The following is a 21,329-nucleotide window of genomic DNA, read 5'->3' as shown; positions in this document are numbered from 1 at the left end:
CCTGATGTTCAGCTGGAATCTGGCTTCCTGTAACTTGAGCCCATTATTTCGTGTCCTGCGCTCTGGGATGATCGAGAAGACATCCTGGCCTTCCTCTCTGTGGCAACCTTTCAAGGACTTGAAGAGCGCTATCCTATCTCCCCTCAGTCTTCTCTTCTCAAGGCTAAACATGCCCAGTTCTTTAAGTCTCTCCTCATAGGGCTTTGTTTCCATTCCTCTGATCATCTTTGTTGCCCTCCTCTGAACCCTCTCCAGGTTGTTCATAGACACATACGTGCGCCGCAGATGTCACAGCCCGGTGGACAGCAGCATCTGCCCCTCTGAGCAACGGTCCAGTTCTGAGTTGGCATCCAGAACTGGACACAGTACTCGAGATTAGGCCTAACCAGTGCTGAGCAGAGGGGGACTAGTACTTCCTGGGATTTGGAAGCTCTTCTTCCATGAATGCAGCCCAAAAGAGCATTGGCCTTTTTTGCAGCCACATCACATGGTTGGCTCATATTCGGCTTGTGATCGACAACAATTCCAAGATCCTTCTCGCTTGTAGTGTGGTTGAGCCACGTATCCCCCATCTTGTAACTGTGCATTTGGTTTCTTTTTCCTAGGTGCAGAACTTGGCATATATCCCTATTAAATGTCATTCTGTTGTTTTCTGCCCAGCACTCCAGTCTATCAAGATCACTTTGAATTTTGTTTCTGTCTTCCGAAGTATTAGCTATCCTGCCCAATTTTGTGTCATCTGCAAATCTGATCGGCATTCCCTGCACCCCCTCCTCCAAGTCATTCATAAAAATGTTGAAGAGCACTGGGCCCAGGACTGAGCCCCACTCGTTACCTCTCCCCAGCTTGAGAAGGTCCCATTGATAAGCACTCTTTGAGTCTGATTCTGTATCCAACTGTGGATCCACCGGATCGTTGTTTCATCTAGCCCACTTTGAGCTAGTTTGCTCATCAGGATATCGTGGGGCACTTTGTCAAAAGCTTTGCTAAAGTCGAGGTATATGATGTCCACAGCATTCCCACGGTCCACAAGGGAGGTGACTTGATCCAAAAATGAGATCAGATTCATCTGGCAGGATTTGTTCTTGACAAATCCATGTTGGCTTCGAGTAATCCCTGCACTGTTTTCAAGGTGCTTACGGATGGATTGCTTTATCATCTGCTCCAGAATTTTCCCAGGGATTGATGTCAGACTGACTGGTGTGTAGTTCCCAGGTTCCTTCATGTATTATTTATCATGTTTGTGTATCACTGTTCCTCCAAGGAGCTCAGGGCAAGATGCATGGGCTTTTTCCATTTACCTTCACAACGGCTCAAGAAAAAATCCTGAGAGTGAGTGTGTCTCTGGGAATTTTATCCACTACACCATACTTGCTCTCAGTTTTTCCATCTTAGAGTTCCATAGGTTTTGCTGATGGCCCAGAAAGCAAGGCAAGGTGGCTGTGTTATGTCTGAAGTCCGTAACATGCACTGTCGTAATGCTAGTACCTTTATTTATACAGTGCTCCTGCCTGCCAATGAGTGCTCAAAGCTCTTTTACAGGTGTGAATATTTAAGGGATGGGAATTCTGTCACAGCAAAGATAAGGTTACCTGCCAGTTTAAAGCTTCACGGCAAAGCCGCTCAATTAGCAGAAAGCTGTCAGGATAAGGATTCAGAAGCAAATCTAGAACATAGCCATGCCCTTAAAATTGGCGGTCCTGTCTTGCATTCAGCCCACTGCTCAACATCCAGTGATGGATTGGGGCGGGGGCCTTTCACCAGATGACTGCACACATGTAAAAAATGCAGCAAAGCAACAGCATGGTAAAATTTGGCATACTATACAGCCAGATGCTTCAGACATCCTGATACCTATGTGCAGTTGCGGTAAGCTTAGTAGTAAATGGTTGCTCTACGCATCCACTAGTGTGGTTGGCTTTACACCACCCATTCAGATGTTGTAAGGTCTTCAATCCATTGTATTATAGGAGGTCAGTGTTTATCCTTCCGGTGTTGTAATATCAGGCTTCTAGCTATCAAAAGGGTGTGGAGAATCCATTTGCACTGACTGCATTAATTTCCAGGAAGCAGGTAGATAATCTAAGAGGACTTGTACATCAGTAAATATTTAAGTGTGTTCCAATACAGAGTTTATCTGTATAATAACCCTTTCCCCAAAAGGGGCAAAATAAACATGTTGCTCATCCCCACACACAAACAAATGTTGCCAGTTTTACAAAAGTTTGTTGTTCAGTCATTAAGTCGTCTCAGACTCTTCGTGACCCCATGGACCATAGCACGCCAGGCCTTCCTCCCGGAGCGTGCTCAAGTCCATATTCATTGCATCAGTGATGCTATCTAGCCATCTCATCCTCTGCCGTCCCCTTCTCCTTTTGCCTTCAATCTTTCCCAGCATCAGGGTCTTTTCCAGAGAGTTTTCTCTTCGCATTAGGTGGCCAAAATATTTGAGCTTCAGCTTCAGTATCTGTCCTTCCAATGAGCAGTCGGGGTTGATTTCCTTTAGGATTGACTGATTTGACCTCCTTGCAGTCTAGGGGACTCGTAAGAGTCTTCTCCAGCACCACAGTTCGAAAGCATCAATTCTTTGGCGTTCAGTCTTCCTTATAGACCAGCTCTCACAGCCATACATTACTACTGGGAAAACCGTAGCTTTGATTAGACGGACCTTTGTCGGCAAGGTGATGTCTCTGCTTCTTACTATGCTGCCTAGGTGTGCCATAGCTTTCCTCCCAAGGAGCAAGCATCTTTTAATTTCATGGCTACAGTCACCTTGGAGCCCAAGAAAATAAAATCTGTCACTGCTTCCGTATGTTGAGTTTCAAACCAGCTTTTGCACTCTCCACTTTCACCCTCAACAAGAGGCTCTTTAGATCCTCTTCGCTTTCTGCCATTAGGGTGGTATCATCTGCGTATCTGAGGTTGTTGATAATTCTCCCAGCAATCTTAATTCTGAGCTGTGATTCCTCCAACCCGGCGTTCTCATGATGTACTCTGCATATAAGTTAAATAAGCAGGGTGACAATATACAGCCTTGTTGTACTCCTTTCCCAATTTTGAACCAATCGGTTGTTCCATGTCCGGTTCTTACTGTTGCTTCTTGACCCTTGTACAGGTTTCTTGGGAGACACGTAAGGTGGTCTGGTACTCCCATCTCTGACAGAATTTGCCACAGTTTGTTGTGATCCACACAATCAAAGGCTTTAGCGTAGTCAATGAAGCAGAAATAGACTTTTTCTGGAATTCTCTTGCTTTCTCCATGATGCAGCGAATGTTGGCGATTTGATCTCTAGTTCCTCTGCCTCTTCGAAGCCTCGCTTGTACTTCCGGTAGTTCTTGGTTCACATACTGCTGAAGCCTAGCTTGTAGGATTTTGAGCATCACCTTGCTGGCATGTGAAATGAGCGCAATTGTACGGTAGTTTGAACACTCTTTGGCATTGCCCTTCTTTGGAATTGGAATGTAAACTGACCTTTTCCAGTCTTGTGGCCACTGTTGAGTGTTCCAAATTTGTTGGCATATTGAGTGCAGCACTTTAAGAGCATCATCTTCTAGGATTTTCAATAGCTCAGCTGGAATACTGTCATCTCCGCTAGCTTTGTTGTTAGTAATGCTTCCTAAGGCCCACTTGACTTCACTCTGTAGGATGTCCGGCTCAAGTTCCGTGACCACACTATCATGGCTATCAGGGACATTCAGATCTTTCCTGTATAGTTCTTCTGTGTATTCTTTCCACCTCTTCTTAATCTCATCTGCTTCTGTTAGGTCCCTGCCTTCTTTGTCCTTTATCATGCCTGTCTTTGCACAAAACGTTCCCTACTTTCAAATGATACAATGTGTACATCATAGAATAAATACATTTCAGTCCATTTTTAAAAAAAAATTAAAACCAATATTTAGACATAGACATAGACTCATAGGGTTGGAAGGGGCCAACAAGACCATCGAGTCCAACCCCCTGCTCAATGCAGGAAGCCTGATTCCCAGGCAGTCTCCCATCCAAGGGAGACCGCCTGGCTGACCCTGCTTAGCTTACGAGATCAGACGAAATCGGGTGCATCCAGCCCTTTGCTCGTCTTACAAAACGACTTCAACGCAAACATTAGAAAATTAAATTGGAAAGAAAAACAATTGTCCCTCATATGTTCTTGCAGCCTTGCAACTTCTATTGGTACTGATAACGGTGGTATTTCAGAGAGGTCAGTAAATATTTTCATAGGTTTCCTCTTTTTCTGGCTATAAGGAAGAAGGCCGTCTTGCTTTAAAGCAGGGGTGGATGGCTTGGAGACACCACTGTTCCCTGTGCGGCTGCTGCAGTTTGCACCAGATCTTGGCAACACACTGCTACAGAAGGTTTAGGCCAAAGGTAGTTTGCTTTCAAGATACATTTAGCTGTTTTAGCCTTCTGTAGCAGTTTGTTGCTGAAAATAGGGCATTTTCCCCCTGTCCTGCTGAATTTGGCAGCAGGAGCAGATGTGCAGCCTGCAGCGGGTAGGGGAGTCTGGGGGGGGGGGGAAATGGCTGCCTGCCCCCCTGAAGTTGCCTATCCCTGCTTTAAAGCCTATGGATTGGAGCCAGTGCCATGGGAGTGGTTGTCTGTTCGTGCAACAGAACCTGCCCATCCTTTCCACCCTGTGTGCCCCGCAGGGCTGCCCCCAAGGACCCTCCAGAGAGATCTGGGGGATGTGCAGGGGACTCCAGGGGGGAGGGGAAATCCGTTCTGCCATGCTTTCTCTTATGCTGGTGGAACAGCACCATTGGAGATCATTGTATTGTGTGTGATGTTGCACCATGAAATCAAGATACGACTGTATGTTCTTGTATTTGAATGGCCTTCAAATACATCGTAGCAGCCTAGCTGTTGTGAGCTGTTCTTTAAAGTGCAATTCTGCCTGTGATCCTCTGTAGTTCACTCAGTGTCACGTTCTATGGATCGTTCATACAGCTAACCAGTGTACCAAGGGGTAAATTTGGGAAGCTTTACTTCTTGGATTAGCCCCCAATCTTCCCTACATACTAGAGTGTGTGGTGGAGAAACAAGTGTGCATGAATACATGTAACGGAGCAAAACGTCACGACTTAGTAAGCCAATGTCTTGGGCTGTTATGGCGCTGGTTATGTGGGAGCAGTTTGCCTGCTGGGCATGTTGCCCGAGCTGTAGGTATACTGAGGGTACTCTCAGATTGCGTTTATACTTCTGCTCTGTTCTTCTTATGCTGCTAATCCTACAATCCAGGTCAGCTGTACCTCTCAGTCATGCCAACCAATGTAAGATTTTGCAGCTGTAATAAGGTGACCTAGAAGTGATACCTGGCTTCAGTGCAGAAACTGAAATGTCTCCCTAAATTTCTCACTGCTGTGCCTTGCTTTTCTGCAGATAGCTGATCTGGCTAATGAAGATACACCCCAGTTATATGCAGCCTGTGGAAGGGGCCCTCGGTCATCTCTCAGGGTCCTTAGACACGGACTTGAGGTAAGAAGGGGAGGAGCACAAGGCAGCACTGACAGGGAGCGCCTAGCCAATTTCACAAGGTTAGGATTTGGGGAATATCGCATTTACTGCCCTGAGTTAAAAGTACAAGTAACAAGTAATAAATAATCAAGCATTCTACCGTGGTGTGAGACAGGAGTGTTGACTTTCAGTCCCAGAGGCCAAGTCTGACCTGCCGAGGTCCCACAGATGTTCACACCTGCTTCCCCACATCACCAGGTCGTGCCCCCCCGACTGCTGCGTGTTCCGTTCCCTTCCCTTCCATTCCCTTGCCCCCGAGAGCTTATCTGAAATCAAATCCAGCCCTTGGGCTGCAAGAGGCGCAACGCCCCCATGCATTCCGTTGGGTTGTCTTTATGCTGAGGAGCTGTGGCTCAGGAATGGGGGATTGTTTCTCTCCTGTCCAGTATTAACCCCTCGAACACTTCATTTGGAGGAGAAAACATCTAAACTTGAGTATGAACTAAAATGTTATGTCTTGGTAGGTATCTGAAATGGCAGTGTCAGAGTTGCCTGGTAACCCCAATGCTGTGTGGACAGTGAGGAGACATGTTGAAGGTAGGAGGTCTTCTCTGGGACAGATGTCATTGGTAAAGGGCATGGGTTGGGTTCATATGCTCTATAAGATAAGTATTAGGGTCCAGAATTTTGCTGGGCACATGGGGTAGGATCCAATGGGGACCTACGACTGGTGGTGAGCACCACTGGTTCCCGGGGCACATGCAGCCCTTGTCGCTGGTGACAGCAATGTAGCGCTTCTGGGGGCAAGCCCCCAAGTGACCAGAAACGCAGCTTTCTGGAAGGGGCAGGTCACACCTTCCAGAAACTCACGTTTCTGGCCATTTGTGCTCGCTGCCAGTGGTGGGTCCCTGTTGGATCTACTCACAGGATTCCACCCTATAGGGTTCAAACTGCTTGGTGCCCAGTGTCTTGAGCGTGTGTCAGTACCTTCTCAGGACTGTGACCTGCATTCTGTTTCAAGAGTGCAAATGTGTTAGAAGAGGTCCTCGCGGTGTGCGAAACATATACATAACTCAGAAAATCTCTACATTTGGAGGCTTTAAAAGCCCCTTCACTGCTTCTAAATTAGGATGATCCTGCAGTGATGACCTTTCACTTCTTGCAGTGTGTTTCACAGCCGCACTGGGGCTCATGAATGTGCTGCTGTCACCTGAGAGCAGCAGTGCTGTCGCCCCTCTGATTACTTGTCAGTGATATGGTGTATCTTATTCAGGGACCTCTTGCCAGCATTGCCGTTGGAGCTCATTGTCGGGCCTCCTCCACTGCTTCTTTGTATTGTCGTGGGTGCTCCCATTTGACCAGTTCCCTCAAGCTGTCTTACTGGGATTCCCTCTGTCAGACAGCCTTTGGTGTTTTGCGCGCTACTACACTTGCGGTGTGTTTCCAGCACCCAGTTCCTGAATCTGTGCCAGGGCAATGGAGCTGGGCAACTATCCTGAGTCTTCATCTTGGGGGTACGTTGTCATTGCAGTAGTTTCAGCCTAGCAGTGGAGGAAGAGACATGAATGCATTGTCTGTGGCTCAGCTTTTTTTTTCTCCCATGAACTCTGTGGACTGTATAATCGGGGCTTCTAGTACTACTTCTGAATGTGGACAGGATATTTGGGGAGGTGAAACCTAACCCTTGTGGTCTTGACTTTTGCACTTCCTGCCTTATAAAAGCAGCTGGGGATGGGGGTACTATCTGAATGGGTAAGGGTAGTGGTGAAGGCCTCTTCACAACAAGGTGTGATTTCATCATGCCTGAAAGACATGGTGTTGAGACCTTTCTTTTTAGAGTATACGAACACTGCCCCTGGACTCCATCATACTGGAAAAGTCCATCCGTGGGCAAGGTGTTGGAGCATGTGGTGGCATCTCAGCTCGAGGTGTTTCTGGATGAGGTAGGGTATCCAGACGAGGGATAGGCAGCCTGGTGTCCTCCACCTGCTTTGGACTACAGCTCCCATAATCTCCAGCCTTTGGCGATGCTGGATAGGGCTGATGGGTGTGTTGTAGTCCAAAACATCTGGAGGACACCAGGCTGCCTATACCTGACCTAGAACATTTAAATCCACCCTGGTTATGGTTCACCTTCATGGGTGATCTACACTGGGAACTGGATAGGGGGAGTATGTCCCGTTGGTTCCACTGAACCTTTCAGCAGCTTTTAGTATCATTGACTGTGATAGCCTTCTGGACTTCCTGGTTGGGATGGACTTGGAGGCATTATGCTCCGGTAGCTCCAGTGTCTCTTGGGAGGCAGTTTCTGAAATTGGCTTCTGGTGGGGTGGGCAGCCTGCAGTCCACATTTGGCCCTTTGTCACTCTCAGTGTGGCCTGCCAAGTCCCAGAGCGCCTCACCCACTTCCCTTGCAGTTCAGGTGATCAACTGCTATTTGCAGCTTTGGGACAGCGATCCTGATCTGAGGCGGGGGGAGACTTTAGCCTACCCCCTCCTCAGCAGTCCTGGTGCTGCAAGGTCACCATTTCCCTTCCACTAATAGCAATGAGGTAAAAGCAATCTTGCAAAGAGAAAACTCTCTGGAAAAGACCCTGATGCTGGGAAAGACTGAAGGCAAAAGGAGAAGGGGACGGCAGAGGATGAGATGGCTAGATAGCATCACCGATGCAATGAATATGAACTTGAGCACGCTCCGGGAGAGAGCGCAGGACAGGAAGGCCTGGCGTGCTATGGTCCATGGGGTCATGAAGAGTCGGACACGACTGAATGACTGAACAACAACAAAAGCAATCTGGGAGGAGACCACTGGGGGATGGGAGAGGCTTAACTGCCTCACTCCCTGGTGATCCCATCTCAGCAGCCTGGGAAAGGAGGTTTAAATTTTCCACCCTTGCCTGCTGCGATGTTGATGGCCAAGAGAAAGAGCGTATGTGCTGTGTGCAGCTCTGACCCAGCATGACATGTGACCCTCAGGGCCAAAAAGGTGCTTATGTGTCCCTCCGGGATCCATATTGCCCCCCCCGCGCTATTTAACATGCATGAAACCACTGGGGGAGGTCATCCAGAGTTCTGGGGTCAGTGCCACCAGTGTGCTGATGATACCCAACTCTATCTCTCCGTTCCATCTAAATCTGAGGAGGCGGTTCGAGTTCTAAATTGGTGTCTGGTGTCGGTAATGAACTGGACGAGAGTGAACAAATTGAACTTAATCTAAACAAGACAGAGGTGCTCCTGGTTAGTCAAAAGGCAGATCAGGGAGTAGGGACTAAACCTGTCCTGCATTGGGTTACACTATCCATGAAAACTTGGGTTTGCAGTTTGGGTGTACTCCTGGATTCAGCCCTGAAGCTGGGTGCCCAGGCTACTTACCAACTGCACCGGTTCTTGGAGATCCAAGATCTGGCCACAATCTCACCTGAGTTACATCCCGTTTAGACTACTGTAATGTGTTCTATGTGAGGTTGCCCTTGAAAAGTGTTTGCAGACTTTGGCGGGACCAGAATGCTGCAGCCAGGTTATTGACTGGAGCTGGTTACGTGGAGCATGCGACTCCTGTGTTTCAACAGTTTCCCTGGCTCCATTCCTGGGCGCAGTTGAAAGTGCTGGTTATGACCTATAAAGCCCTTGGCAAACTTGGCCCCAGCCTGTTTGAAAGGCTGCCTTCTCCCCTAACGAGCCCACCTGGGTTGTAAGATCTCTGAGAGAGGCCCTTCTCTCTGTCCTGCCACTACCAGAGACATGTTTGGCAGGAACACAAGGGAGGGCCTTAGCAGCAGCCACTCCCTGGAACGCCCTGCCAAGAGAGACCAGGCTAGCTCCGTCTCTGCTCTCCTGCTGCTGGCAGGAGAAGCGATTTTTCTTCAAACTGGTGCTTGGCTTTTAAGCTGACTTGTTTGTTGAAGTAGATTTTAACTGGTGGGTGCTGTTTATTTCTTTTTAACTGATGTGATTGTGTTTCAATTAGGATTCTTTCTTTTATCTCTGTTTTGTTGTTAGCTGCCTTGAGCACTATTTTTAGCAGAAAGGAAGGATATAAATATAATAAATAAATAATAAAATGTGTCATGCTTATCCAGAGAGAATATTATTGTGGACTGGATGTGGACTAATAAGTTGAGGCTCAGTCTAGACAAGGCGGGTCCTGTTGAGGGTACAGCCTCTTCTGGATGGGGTGGCACCCCCTCCGAAGGGTCAGGCTCACGGCTTGGGGTGCTTCTGGACCCAGTATTGCTCCTGGGAGGTCGGGAGGCTGCTGCAGCCAGTGTAGGCTGGTGTCCAGGGGAAAGTGGATCTGGCCACACTGATCCATGCCTTAATCTCCTCCCATTTAGAGGACTGCAAGACGCTGTACATAGGGCTACCCCTGAAGAGGGTTTGGAAACTGCAGCTAGTGCAAAATGAAAATAGTTTTCTGCTGTGCGCTTTGTTGACCATATTAGCTGTACTAGGTTCCAGTTTGTTTCCAGGTGCAGTGAATGGTGCTGGTTCTTGCCAATGAAGCCATAAACAGTTTAGGGTCAGGATATCTGAAAGACCGCCTTCTCACATATGAACCTGCCAGTAGCTTATGATCTGCATGGGGCTACCTTTTGAAAGTGTTTGGAAACTTCATCTAGTCCCGAATGCTTCAAAGGCCCTGCTGTAGGTCCTACACCAAGCGATGCTCAATTGGTGGGAATACTGGACAGACAGGGCCTTCTTTTGTGGAAGCACCCCGATCATGGAACTCCCTCCCTGGGAGGTGAGAATGGCTCCATCTTTGTTTGAAGGCTCATTCTCATGGCTGTGTGTGTAACTTATGCATGACTCAAAACTCTGTAATGGGGTCAAGCCTGTGTGGTCTTCAGACATTCAGATGGGATCTCTGTACTGTTCTCACCCGTGTAGCTCAGGCAAGGCTCTGGGTGTAGCTCGGGCAAGGCTCAGTCTAGCTGCCGCAACCCAGTGTTACACCTCTGTTGGTGTAGAGCTTGAGTACTTGTAGCCTTTCAGAACATGGTCTGGAATAGCCTTCCCACAACCTGGCACCATCCAGATGTGTTGGACGACAACTCCCATCATTCTCAGCCAGCATCCCTACTGGCTGAGGTTGGTGGGAGTTCTGGCTCGACACATCTGGAGGGTGCCAGATTTGGGGAGGCTGGTCTGGAATAAGCTTTCCTGGCATACAAGATGTGCCCATCATCCACTTAGTTGGTGGTGGTCTTATAATGCTGGGATGGTCTGATAATGTTTTCTCCCATGCAGCAGCTGGGGTTTCACAGAGCAGAACTTGTTCCAATAAAGGTTCCCATGTGTGAAAATAGTTTTATTCTTCATGGACTTCAGTTCCTTGTAAATGTCTGAATGCCCTCAGTATGTCCCTGTTCTCATGTTACTGTGTGATGGAATAGAATTGTCACGAGTAAAAAAATTTTTTACTGTGTCCATTTTGCATTGTGTGATGGTTTTTGAATATATCATGTGAGTTCTATATTTACCATGCCTGATTCTCCGTGGTCCACTTTTAACACAGTGTGCGCCAGTTTTCATTATGTTGTAGTGCATTAATGTACTGGCACAAAACTGGCATGCTTGGCTTCTTGCATTGTTATAATGTGGTGCTCCTGACTGTATCTGGCTTGTACTTCTGAAGTTGTTTATTCTCTCTTGTCATGTGTATGCAATATAAACCCCTTCAAGGCAAATACTAACCTTGGCTGGTACGTAGTTCGTGATGCTACCAATACCAAGCCTTCTTCTTTCTTCCACAGGTGACTGGTGGTGGAGGTGCTGATCCCCTCCCACAGGTGTGTACCTATGGCTAGGGGCTGTGCTGTTTAAGTGGGAGGCAGGCGGGGCGCAGGTTTGAGCCTCTTTTTTATAATGTTGTTAGCAAACAAATCCCTTAAAACTTCATCTGTAGGAAGTCCCTCTTTATGTAGCATCTGACCACCTGCCATCCATGGCTAGAGTCCTCCGCCCCACTCCTGAACTCTTGGGGTAAGAATAGTTTTTATGCTCCAGCTGACCTCCGTATACTGGCAGCCTTACGGGCATGTGCAGCAAGATTATATCTACCATCACCTGCCTGCAACTTCTTTCAGTAACAGTATATTGCTGAACAGTATTTCAGATGAAGCATATTGAGGTGAGGGCCTTTTCAGTGGTGCCCCTGGTTGTGGCATGACCTCCCCAAAGAGGCTTGTGGCGTGCCTGGCACCTGTGTTGTAGAGTTCTCAGCACTAGGTGAAGACCTCCTTATTTTCCCTGGCCTTTTAGACTTTCAATTTTTAAGAAATGTGTTCGTGTGTTGTAAGATCCTTGCACTGTTGCTGGCTTTTGCTTTGGTTTTTTACTCTTATTTATTTTATGTTAAGATATTTTAATGTGTTTGTATTGTTTTATTATGCGATTGTATTCTGTGGTTTTACATCTTGTTTTGTGAACTGCCCAGAGAGCTTTCGCTATTGGGCAGTGTAGAAATGCAATGAATACATTAAATAATTAAATACGTATGTCTATGGATGGCTTTCCCACTCATGGCCCCAGGCATATGTGGGGGTGTCCTGATGGGTGTTAATGGGGGCAGGGCCTGAGTTCATTTTCAGCTGTGTTGTGTTGGGAAGTGTAGATAGTCCTATAATGAAGATTTGTTCCAAATTCTGGAACACGTGTGTTCTGGGTTTAGTGAATGCGGTTGCTTGTCAGCGCTCACTCTAAATATAAATATACTGTGTTAAATAACCGTATCATAACTCTGGCATTCAGGCAGTATCACTGCTCACCCACCCTCCTGGCCTCACCTTACTGTTTCCTGCGGTGATAGAGAAGCGGGGGGAAGAGATGCCACCTGGCTGTTTGCTTCCTCCCCAGTTTGACTGCTTTTCCCCACAGACACCTGCTCCTGGCTGGGTCCAGCTCCAGCATCTCTGCAGTCCCCAGTCCATAGCTGCCTGGGTGCTGAGCCCACCAGTGTGAAAGTCTCCTGGTCCCTGTCATATGCAGGCTCTCACCTCCCACATTGTGGCTCTTGCCAGCTAGTCCCAATCGGGGAGGGCATGCTGGGGCCAGTTTTAGAGGGGGCCATCAGCTTTCTCTTCCAGCCACCTCTGGCCTTCTCTTTATGGCGAGATATTCAAATAGGCTTGCACTCATGGCTTGAACCTGGAAGCTACCCCTGTTTACCCAGCCCCACTGTTGAGCTGGCAGTTGGCACCTCTAGCATCAGAGGACTCTGCAAGGTTGAAATCCCCTGCCCCTCCCCAAGCACTCCTGCCAGCCTAGCAAGGGAGAAGAGGACCCAGCTATATCATGGGACTTACTTGGAGGGAGCAGGGGCAGAGGGGTGGTGGTGGGTCTGTGCGTGTGTGTGTGCGTGCACATAATGCTCTCTCAAATGTTTACCGGCCACTGTTTCCCACCAGCTGGCTTGTTCTCTCTCCTTTCTTGCCTGTCCAAACACCTCTTTCCTCTCCTGCCATCCAAGCCATTTCAGCCTGATTGGCTCCCAGCCTGGCTCCTAGCCTCTTTGCAGGGGCAGGGCCACTCCATTTCTTCTGTTCCCCTCTTGCATCACTGAGCTCCCTTTGCTTCGCCACAATGCCTTTGTCAGTGATCTCCTTCTGGCTAGTTCCTTTCTTCGTGTGTTTTTATTTGGAAGATTTCCATGCAACTTAACTTCCATTGGTTAGTATCCTAGCCTGTGCCTCAGATTACACAGCAGTCAGAATTGCTGGCTGGTCTGTGACCATAATTAAATAAAAAGTAAAGTTAGAATTGCAGGCAGTGGAAGTTACATTGATGTTTTCCCTTCTTTTTAAGCGGAGTTAAGAGGCAGAGGATGACAGACACATGTGCAGTATTCAGGTTACTCTCTTCAGATGCTTCCTCCTTTGATCATCACTCAGATAAAACCACCCTGAAGCATCTGCGACAGATTATTACAGCGAACCTTTGCTTCTGTTTATTTATGCACCTTTACAAGCAGGCAGATAATGGACGTGGGCATTATTTAACTATTCCAAATGAATTTGTCAAAAGGAACGCTCCGCATAGTAATGCAAGTGAACCACTTTGATTATTACAGTTAATGTTGATTCTGCAATCACAAAAGGGGGGATTTGAATCAAAAAATAGTATTTGTGAATAGTGAATTGAAATGGGGCAGGTAAAGGAAGGGGTAAGCCTGGAGAGGACACTGATAGTCATCCTCGTCCCCCCCATCCCCCCCCCGGTCCAGACCCTCATTGAGGAGTGGGGATCCAGACCAGTGAGCAGATGCTTTGGGAGTGTGCCAGGCCTCTTGCTCATTTCCTGGATGGCTCCGTGCCTTGTGGTGGTTACTGTGCAACCAGAGGATTGGGGTATGATTGAGTCAGGCTTGACAGGCGAGTCTGATGGTCGCAACAGCTGCGAATCGGGGTCTGGTGGGGCTTGGGGTGGGGGCTGTAGGCTTTACTGAAGTCATGAAGAGCAGTGTCCAACCTCAGCTGTCACCCTGAGGTGGGCATGAGCTCCGCTGACGGCAGTGGGACATGCTTTCAAGTAAGAACGTGTGTGTGCAGGCGTTGGGGTGAGTTGCCTAGTTTGTGAGGTAGAGCCTGGACTAGTTGGAAACCCGTATGAACCTGTTTGCTCTATTTTTCCCTTGCATGCTGCTTTGAGTAGAGGAGCCAAGCCTGGAAGTCAGGATTGGCTGTGAGCTGGCCTCTCAATCCACATCTGGTATTCTGACTTTTTGAAATTGCTGTTAACCTGTTCTGAGTGCTTTGAAACAGGTGGTCTGCAGAGGTCTGTGCTGAAGCGCTCTCGGTGCCGGCAAGTGGCCCTGAGTGAACACAGCTGCCTTTTCTGGAAGCTAGAAGTCATCTTTCCTCACAGATGATCCCTTGTGGATGGGGAAAGAATGTTCTAAATGACTCCATTGGCAGCGTGGATGTGGGGAACCTCTGATTGCAATATGGTGGCCTGAAATATAATGTTGAGCATATCCCTGTTCACACTGACATATGTTTATTTTCTGGTACCGCCCTTAAAGTACATGAATAATCCATTTTGCTTCCACTCTAGTGCAGGGGTGGGTAACTTGTGGCCTGCTAGATGTTTTGGCCTACAATTCCCATCAGCCCTAGCCAGCATAGTCAGTGGTGTAAGGGATGATGGGAGTTGTAGGCCAAAACATCTGGAAGGCCAGAAGTTGACCATCCCTGCTCTAATGGCTTCTAGCCTTGGATTCTGATTATCCAAGGCCGCATATCACAGTGGGCAATTCCGGGGTTCTTTTACTGACAAATTCCGGGAGGCGCAGAGCGTGCAAGCTATTTCTGATTTCGGTTAACAGCCCCATTCCTAGGTTGTTTCTTGATGTCTGAGCCCAGAAACTGTGGATTATTTATGCTTCAACAACCGAGAGTTAAACCCAATAATTACCCCTAGGTAAGTATTGAAATAGGAAACGGCCCAAGTACATCTTGCCTGCTCAGCTTGTCCATCACTTTCTGGTTTAAGCAAACCCAGGATTGCCCAGTGTCATGTGTGAACTGGGTCTCTCTCTGTGGATCCATAGAAGTTGCTCTAGCTCTGCAAAAGCCTACTCTGGTCCATCCTTTTATCATTATGGAACTCATTTACTTAAGTTCAGTGGCACCGTTTCTGTAGCTCTTCTGGAGTGTGTATGTGTTGGAAGGGGCAGGCAACTGGCTTTTACTACAACTTCTGGTTAGAAGATCCAAAGCTGTGGCTTTTGCTGGCTATTGGCTTTAATAGCAAAATGTTAACATTTCAAATTCTGTATGATGGCCCTCACTGGGATGTGGTGGCTCCATTTCCAGTGGAGAGTGGTGAGATAACAGATGGCTTTTCTGAGCTGTTTGCCACCCAGTGGTGACTCACAGAATGTGTTGCATTGCTCTGTTAGTCCTTGGTCCATCTGAATGGCATTTTGAATTGTTTATCTGGGAGAACAGTACTGTGTTCGTGCCATCACATCTTTCTCTTTAGGTGGTTTACCTGGTCTGCTACCTCCCTATTGATGAATAAGCCAAGGCGGGCAGATTGTTGTTCCTACACATCCTCTGATCTGTGGCAAGGGGCTTGCTTTCTAGACTCAGGCTGGGTTTCAGATACACTGCTCTCAGGGCTTGATGGCATCAGTCGAGCTCTGTGCCAGGTGACGTTGCTTTCTCTGCTTCTGGTTTAGGATCAGCAATCTAAAGCAGGCTTTCCCAAGCTGGTGTCTTCCAGAAGTTTGGGCTAAAACTCCTGTTTGTCCCAGACAGCAGGGCAAAGGGTGAGATGATGGGAGCTGAGGTCCAAAACTTTTGGAGGGAACTGGGTTGAGGAAGACTCATTTGATGAATCCTGAGTTTTAGTTTCTTAATCAAATTGGTTTCCACTGTTTGTGGTTGTATGGAAAGGATGGGGTAGGGGTGTTTGAACTTTCCCTGTATTAATCTTTGCTTCCTCCTATTATGTATCTCCTATCAGCCCCATCTTTTCTAAAAAAGAAAAATTTGCAGTATCCCATATGTTTTAGATGAGTTGCATTGTGCAAATTGAAGTCTATATATGTGTGCGTGTGCAAGAGAGAGATATGAAAGGTTAGGGGAAAGAGAATGAACTTGGGATGCCAGGCATAGCTGTCTCGCCAGACCAAGTTCATATGGTTAGAAACAGAGCAGGAAACTGCTTTCACTCCAGTTGTATCTTGGCCCAGATGCTATTTTAGCAGGCAAGCCGGATGCGATAAGTGGTAGAAATGGAAGACCATGTTTCCAAAGAAGGCCGGCCATGGCCTACACCATTACCTTCCCTGTGTCTTGAATATTCTCCTTTTGCTGTGGCTTCTCTGTTATTGAGCAACCTGATGGTGTGGTGCAGGGCCTGCACAGTGTCTTGTGTGAATAAGAGCTTTGGCTATTGGGCGGTATAGAAATGTAATAAATAAAAATAAATAAGTGATGTCAGAATTCAGCTCAGGCCAATAACTTTCTAATGACTTGATAGGAAACTGGTCCCTCTACCCAGAGAGGAGCAGGAGAGCCGGTGGACCTTGCTACAGCTTCGAGCCAGATGTCCACTCTGCCTGCTCCCCTGCCTCCAAGGCTTGGATAAGTAGTACTGGCTGTTAGTATTTTTTACTTGACCTGTGGCAGAGTTGTCAAAAAGTTAGCTATCACTGCTTCACCTGTTCCTTGAATTTCTGCATTCAGATGGTTTAAAGGTGACTAGTGGTGCTCTCTGGAACTGAAATACTGGAAGTCCAATTTGCTCATTGTGAACTATGTCATTACGGGAGGAAAGGAGCCCTTCGTGAATAGTTTCTCTTGGCCGTATTTGTTTTACAGACCTCTTTCTTGAGCCTCTAATGTTGGTCTCTTTCCTCTTTCTTCTACAATTAGATGAATTTGATGCCTATATCATTGTGTCCTTCGTCAATGCCACCCTGGTACTCTCTATTGGAGAAACTGTAGAGGAAGTGACAGACTCTGGATTCCTTGGTACCACACCCACGTTGTCCTGCTCATTATTGGGGGATGATGCTTTGGTGCAGGTAAGGGCATTATCCCCTTGTGTACTGTTTGGCTTTTGCTGCCAACCTACTTCTTTATTTTGCTGTTTATTGATTCCCCCCTCCCCTAACTTCCCTTGGTGAATTAGAATGGGAGACTTAATGACGAACTTCACAAATTTATTGTAAGACTGTGGTAAGGATTGTAAGCCACTTTGCAAAACAATAAGTGGTGTAGAAAGGCTTGGAAATCTTGCAAGTGAGCATGACTGTAGATGAGCAGCAGGCTGAGGAAGCTTTTGTAAATTGGGCAAAAGTCCCCCCCCCCCCCGTTCTGCTGGATGAAAGATATCTTATTCACCTTCACCACCCAAGTAGGCTTGATAATGAGCTCTTTGTCTTGTTCGATCAGATTTGAAACATGTTTTCTTCCACCTGCATTCCACAGGAAGTTGCCTTAGGCTGTGTCAGACCCTTGGTCTATCTTGCCCAGTACTGTCTGCCCTGACTGGCAGCAGCGGCTCTCTTGGGTTTCAGGCAGGATTCTTTCCTAGTCCGACCTGGAGATGCCTGGGATTGAACCCGGGGCCTTCTGCATGCACAGCAAGGGCTCTGCTGCTGGGCCCAGCCCTTCCAGTTGTTCCCGAGCTTGCTCCATTGCCCTGTGTTCACATGTGTGCAGGGGGGCTGAGTGGGCTCTGCAAAGTGGGAGGCAACATTCAGGGGCAATCCTGTCAACTGCCTGGGTCACCTCCGTATTCTCCAGCGTGACCAGGACTTCAACAGCAGCACCCACCATGCTAGCTGAAAAATCTTCCGGAGCCCCTTGAAATCCACAAGCTGTTAGGGCTGGACCAGCATAATAGATCCCCCGCTGCAGATAAATGAAATATAAATTGGTGGACCACACCTTCTGTGGACTGACAAAGGCATAATAGCAGACAGAGGCATTGGCTCTGCTAGCAAGTCGCCCCTTATTCCGTCTCCCTTCAGGTGTATCCCGATGGCATCCGGCACATCAGGGCAGACAAACGAGTGAATGAGTGGAAAACGCCAGGCAAGAAGAGCATCGCCAAGTGTGCCGTGAATCAGAGACAGGTGGTGATAGCGCTGACAGGAGGGGAGCTGGTCTACTTTGAGATGGACCCGGTACGTGAGCCGCCTGGCCTGGGGGGGAGATGAGGCCGGGGGTCTGCAGGCCGGGACGGCAGCCAGAGGCAAAGTGGCGTTTTGGCGGGGCATCACAGTCGGGTGGGGCGCGCATTGCCACAGTGGCCGGGCGGCTTTATAGTGTGGGCTATGATGGATCTGCCTCCAAAGACTGGGGGCGCAAGCCGTGGGGGGCTCTCCAGTGGGGACTGCGCCCAGCCCTTATGGCAGGGGCTCCCGGTGTGGCTCCCATCCCCGTCAGCAGGGCTTCATTGCAGGAGAACTTCATACCCTAGGGTGTGGCAGTCTTCTCCCCACCTTTTGGTGGACCATTGAGGAGATCAGTTTAAAAGCGGCAGGCTCAGGAAGACGCTTCCGCAAGTGCTCGTGCCACAAGAAGCCTGGTGGTCACTGAAGCGCCTCAGGACCTGTTTCTTACGGAGACCAGCAACAGTTCTCCACACGACACAGCCCCCCAGCTCTTGCAGATCCCCTTCAGCTTGCTGATCCAGATGTGGTCTTTCCATACTAGTCAGGGCAGCTGAACGAGTACACGGAGAGGAAGGAAATGTCAGCGGACGTGGTGTGCATGAGCCTGGCCAACGTTCCCCCCGGAGAGCAGCGCTCCCGATTCCTTGCCGTCGGCCTGGTGGACAACACTGTGCGCATCATTTCCCTTGACCCCTCCGTAAGTGCCTGCTGAGAGTGCGTGGCCTGTCTTGCTGTCCCTGGGCTGGTCTGAATTGAAGTATTGTTACAAAAAGGGGCTCTTGCCCCTCTCCCTGAGGGACAGGGAGTCCCAGGATGGACCCATGACCTAGGGAGGTGGTGGGCTCTCCCACACCGGAGGCATTCAAGATGAAACTGGACAGCCACTTGTCAGGGATGCTTTGACTTGGATTCCTGCACTGAGCAGGGGGTTGGACTCTACGGTATTATAGGCCCCTTCCAACTGTACCATTCTATGATTCTGTGATTCTATGACCTTCCTTTGGGAGACAGAATGCCCTGGAGGCTCAGTGCATTGGTAATATTAGTGTGCAAATATACAGGCCGAGCCTGGTGGAAGCAAGCGGGCTCTAAAGGAGGCAGCATAGCTGCCAAGGCTGTATCTGATTTCCCAAGAAGCCCCCGCAGCATCCCAAGCTTTCATCCAGTTTCAGCCCAACGCCTACCGTACTCTGTGTTCCAAATTCAAACAGCAGCTGCTGTTTCTCTGCCCCTGCCGCTCTTTGAAGGTTACAGCATTCCAAAAGGCCATCCTCTGGCCATTAAGAAAGACTGTCACAAACATTAGGAAGGATGGGCCACTTGCCTAATTGTGAAATTGAACTGTTTTCCAAACTCCCGTTGGCTTATTGAATACAAACAGTACTCATGACTGTAGGCTCATCCACGTGGGTCCAAGAGACAAAGACTTGGGCACTTCTAGTCCCGGAAAGAATGTCAGATACACCATCACCTGCCTAAAAAGGACCAGTGCTTGTAATAGACAACAATTCTCTGAAGTCCTCCTCTGGGATAGGAGGCATCTTTCCATGGGTTGCTCTGAATGGGCCCTGGCAGCCTCAGGGACCTCTGGCTTCTGTGTTGAGAAACAGGCTCTTTCTGTGTGCCTTCCTAATGGCCCCTCCCTCCCTCCCTCCCTCCCTCCCTCCCTCCCTCCCTCCCTCCCTCCCTCCCTCAGGACTGCCTGCAGCCTTTGAGTATGCAGGCTCTTCCTGCCCAGCCGGAATCCTTGTGCATTGTGGAAATGGGTGGAGCGGAGAAGCAGGACGAGCTGGGGGAGCGGGGCTCCATTGGCTTCTTGTACCTGAACATCGGCTTGCAGGTGAGGGGTTGTCACCTGGCTCTCCTTGGAGGCCATTCTGGTCTAGATGGCATCTTTGTGAAGTATTTAGTGTGGGGCTGTGTGAGGGGTTCGCTGCATTTGAGGAGGCCTCCAAAGTCCTGAACCTGTCCCTACCCCAGCCACGCGTGGGAACCTCCTCCCTTGCCAGCACCGGGGCTGTTGAGCCCCATCCAGCGTGCAGGCAGCCAGGTCAGGAGGGGACAGGAAGTCCGCTGCTGCCTTCTCTGTGCTCCTCCCCGGCTGTCCTGCATTCCTGGGGAAAGGAAGCGGCGTGAGCCCCACCCACGTAACTAAGACCAGAATGAAGGGTCCCTTCTGTCTGCTGGGCAGGGAGGGGAGATCGGTGTGGACACCTCGCTTTACTCTCTTTGTTTTTGGGAGCCTGCATTTTTAGAAAGTTGTTTTAGACCTCTTTTCTTAGCTTGTAAAAGTAAGAAAGTATACCTGAGTAGCAACGCTGTGTTTAATGTTGTCCATGCCAGATAGAAGCTGGAAATAACAAGAGCATTGGAGTCAAGAGGTGAAGCTTAATTGGTAATCCTGAGCTAACTTGGTTTCTCCTTCTCTTCTACCCCCCCCCCCATGCCCCATACTATCCAGAATGGTGTTCTGCTCCGAACTGTCCTTGATCCAGTCACTGGAGACCTCTCTGACACAAGAACCAGGTATCTCGGGTCACGCCCTGTGAAGCTCTTCCGAGTCCGGATGCAAGGCCAAGAAGCAGTGAGTGGGTGGGGTACTGGGAGAAGTGTGTCGGGCATCATGTGCTGCCATGAGAGGCGCGGGGGTTGGGTTTCATGGTAGCTGGTGGGGGGCAGGGGGGAGGAGCAGAAACATAAGCAGACTATTCATCTGGTGGGCGAGATCTCTTGTAAAGCTTTGCTGGGCCAAATGGTGAATGTGCCTAAATATGCATGCAACTAAACGCCTTATTTGTCGGCTGGTATAGACAGGAAATGTACAAGATGTGGCAGTGCAGAGTGTGCAACAGGGAGGTATAATGCCAGGTGCGGGGAGAATCTCTCGGACTGCTTCCGTCTACTTTCAAGTACTTGAAAGGCTGTCCCAGAGAGGAAGGCCAGGATCTCTTCTCCATCATCCCAGAGTGCAGGACATGGAATAATGGGCTCAAGTGACAGGAAGCCGGATTCCAGCTGAACATCAGGAGAAACTTCCAGACTGTTAGAGCAACACAACAATGGAACCAATGACCTAGGGAGGCGGTGGGCTCTCCCCCACTGGAGGCCTTCAAGACGAGGCTGGACAGCCATCTGTCAGGGATGCTCTGCCTTGGATTCCTGCATTGAGCAGGGGGTTGGACTCGATGGCCTCTATGATTCTATGATTCTACTGCTGATGTGCAGAAAGCAGAAGGCTTTATT

General features: G+C 48.8%; 1 protein-coding gene across 4 annotated transcripts in view; it reads left to right on the top strand.

Annotated features, from left to right (window-relative positions):
• SF3B3 (splicing factor 3b subunit 3) overlaps nt 1–21,329 on the top strand; it is a 51,496-nt gene that overhangs the window by 15,910 nt on the left and 14,257 nt on the right. For all 4 annotated transcript variants that reach the window (XM_084812327.1, XM_084812328.1, XM_084812325.1 and 1 more), the window contains 7 exons: nt 5,378–5,473; nt 5,977–6,049; nt 16,837–16,988; nt 17,940–18,095; nt 18,628–18,783; nt 19,783–19,926; nt 20,548–20,670. In XM_084812327.1, the coding sequence (XP_084668453.1) occupies nt 5,378–5,473; nt 5,977–6,049; nt 16,837–16,988; nt 17,940–18,095; nt 18,628–18,783; nt 19,783–19,926; nt 20,548–20,670 (900 nt within the window). The remainder of the gene's footprint in view (nt 1–5,377; nt 5,474–5,976; nt 6,050–16,836; nt 16,989–17,939; nt 18,096–18,627; nt 18,784–19,782; nt 19,927–20,547; nt 20,671–21,329) is intronic.

The sequence above is a fragment of the Heloderma suspectum genome, chromosome 8, assembly GCF_057233095.1.
Source record: "Heloderma suspectum isolate Gila_16-S chromosome 8, 16-S_ref, whole genome shotgun sequence".
NCBI classification, from domain to species: Eukaryota; Metazoa; Chordata; class Lepidosauria; order Squamata; family Helodermatidae; genus Heloderma; species Heloderma suspectum.
The sequence above is the reverse complement of the archived record's forward strand: the minus strand, read 5'-3'. Positions and strand labels throughout refer to the sequence as shown.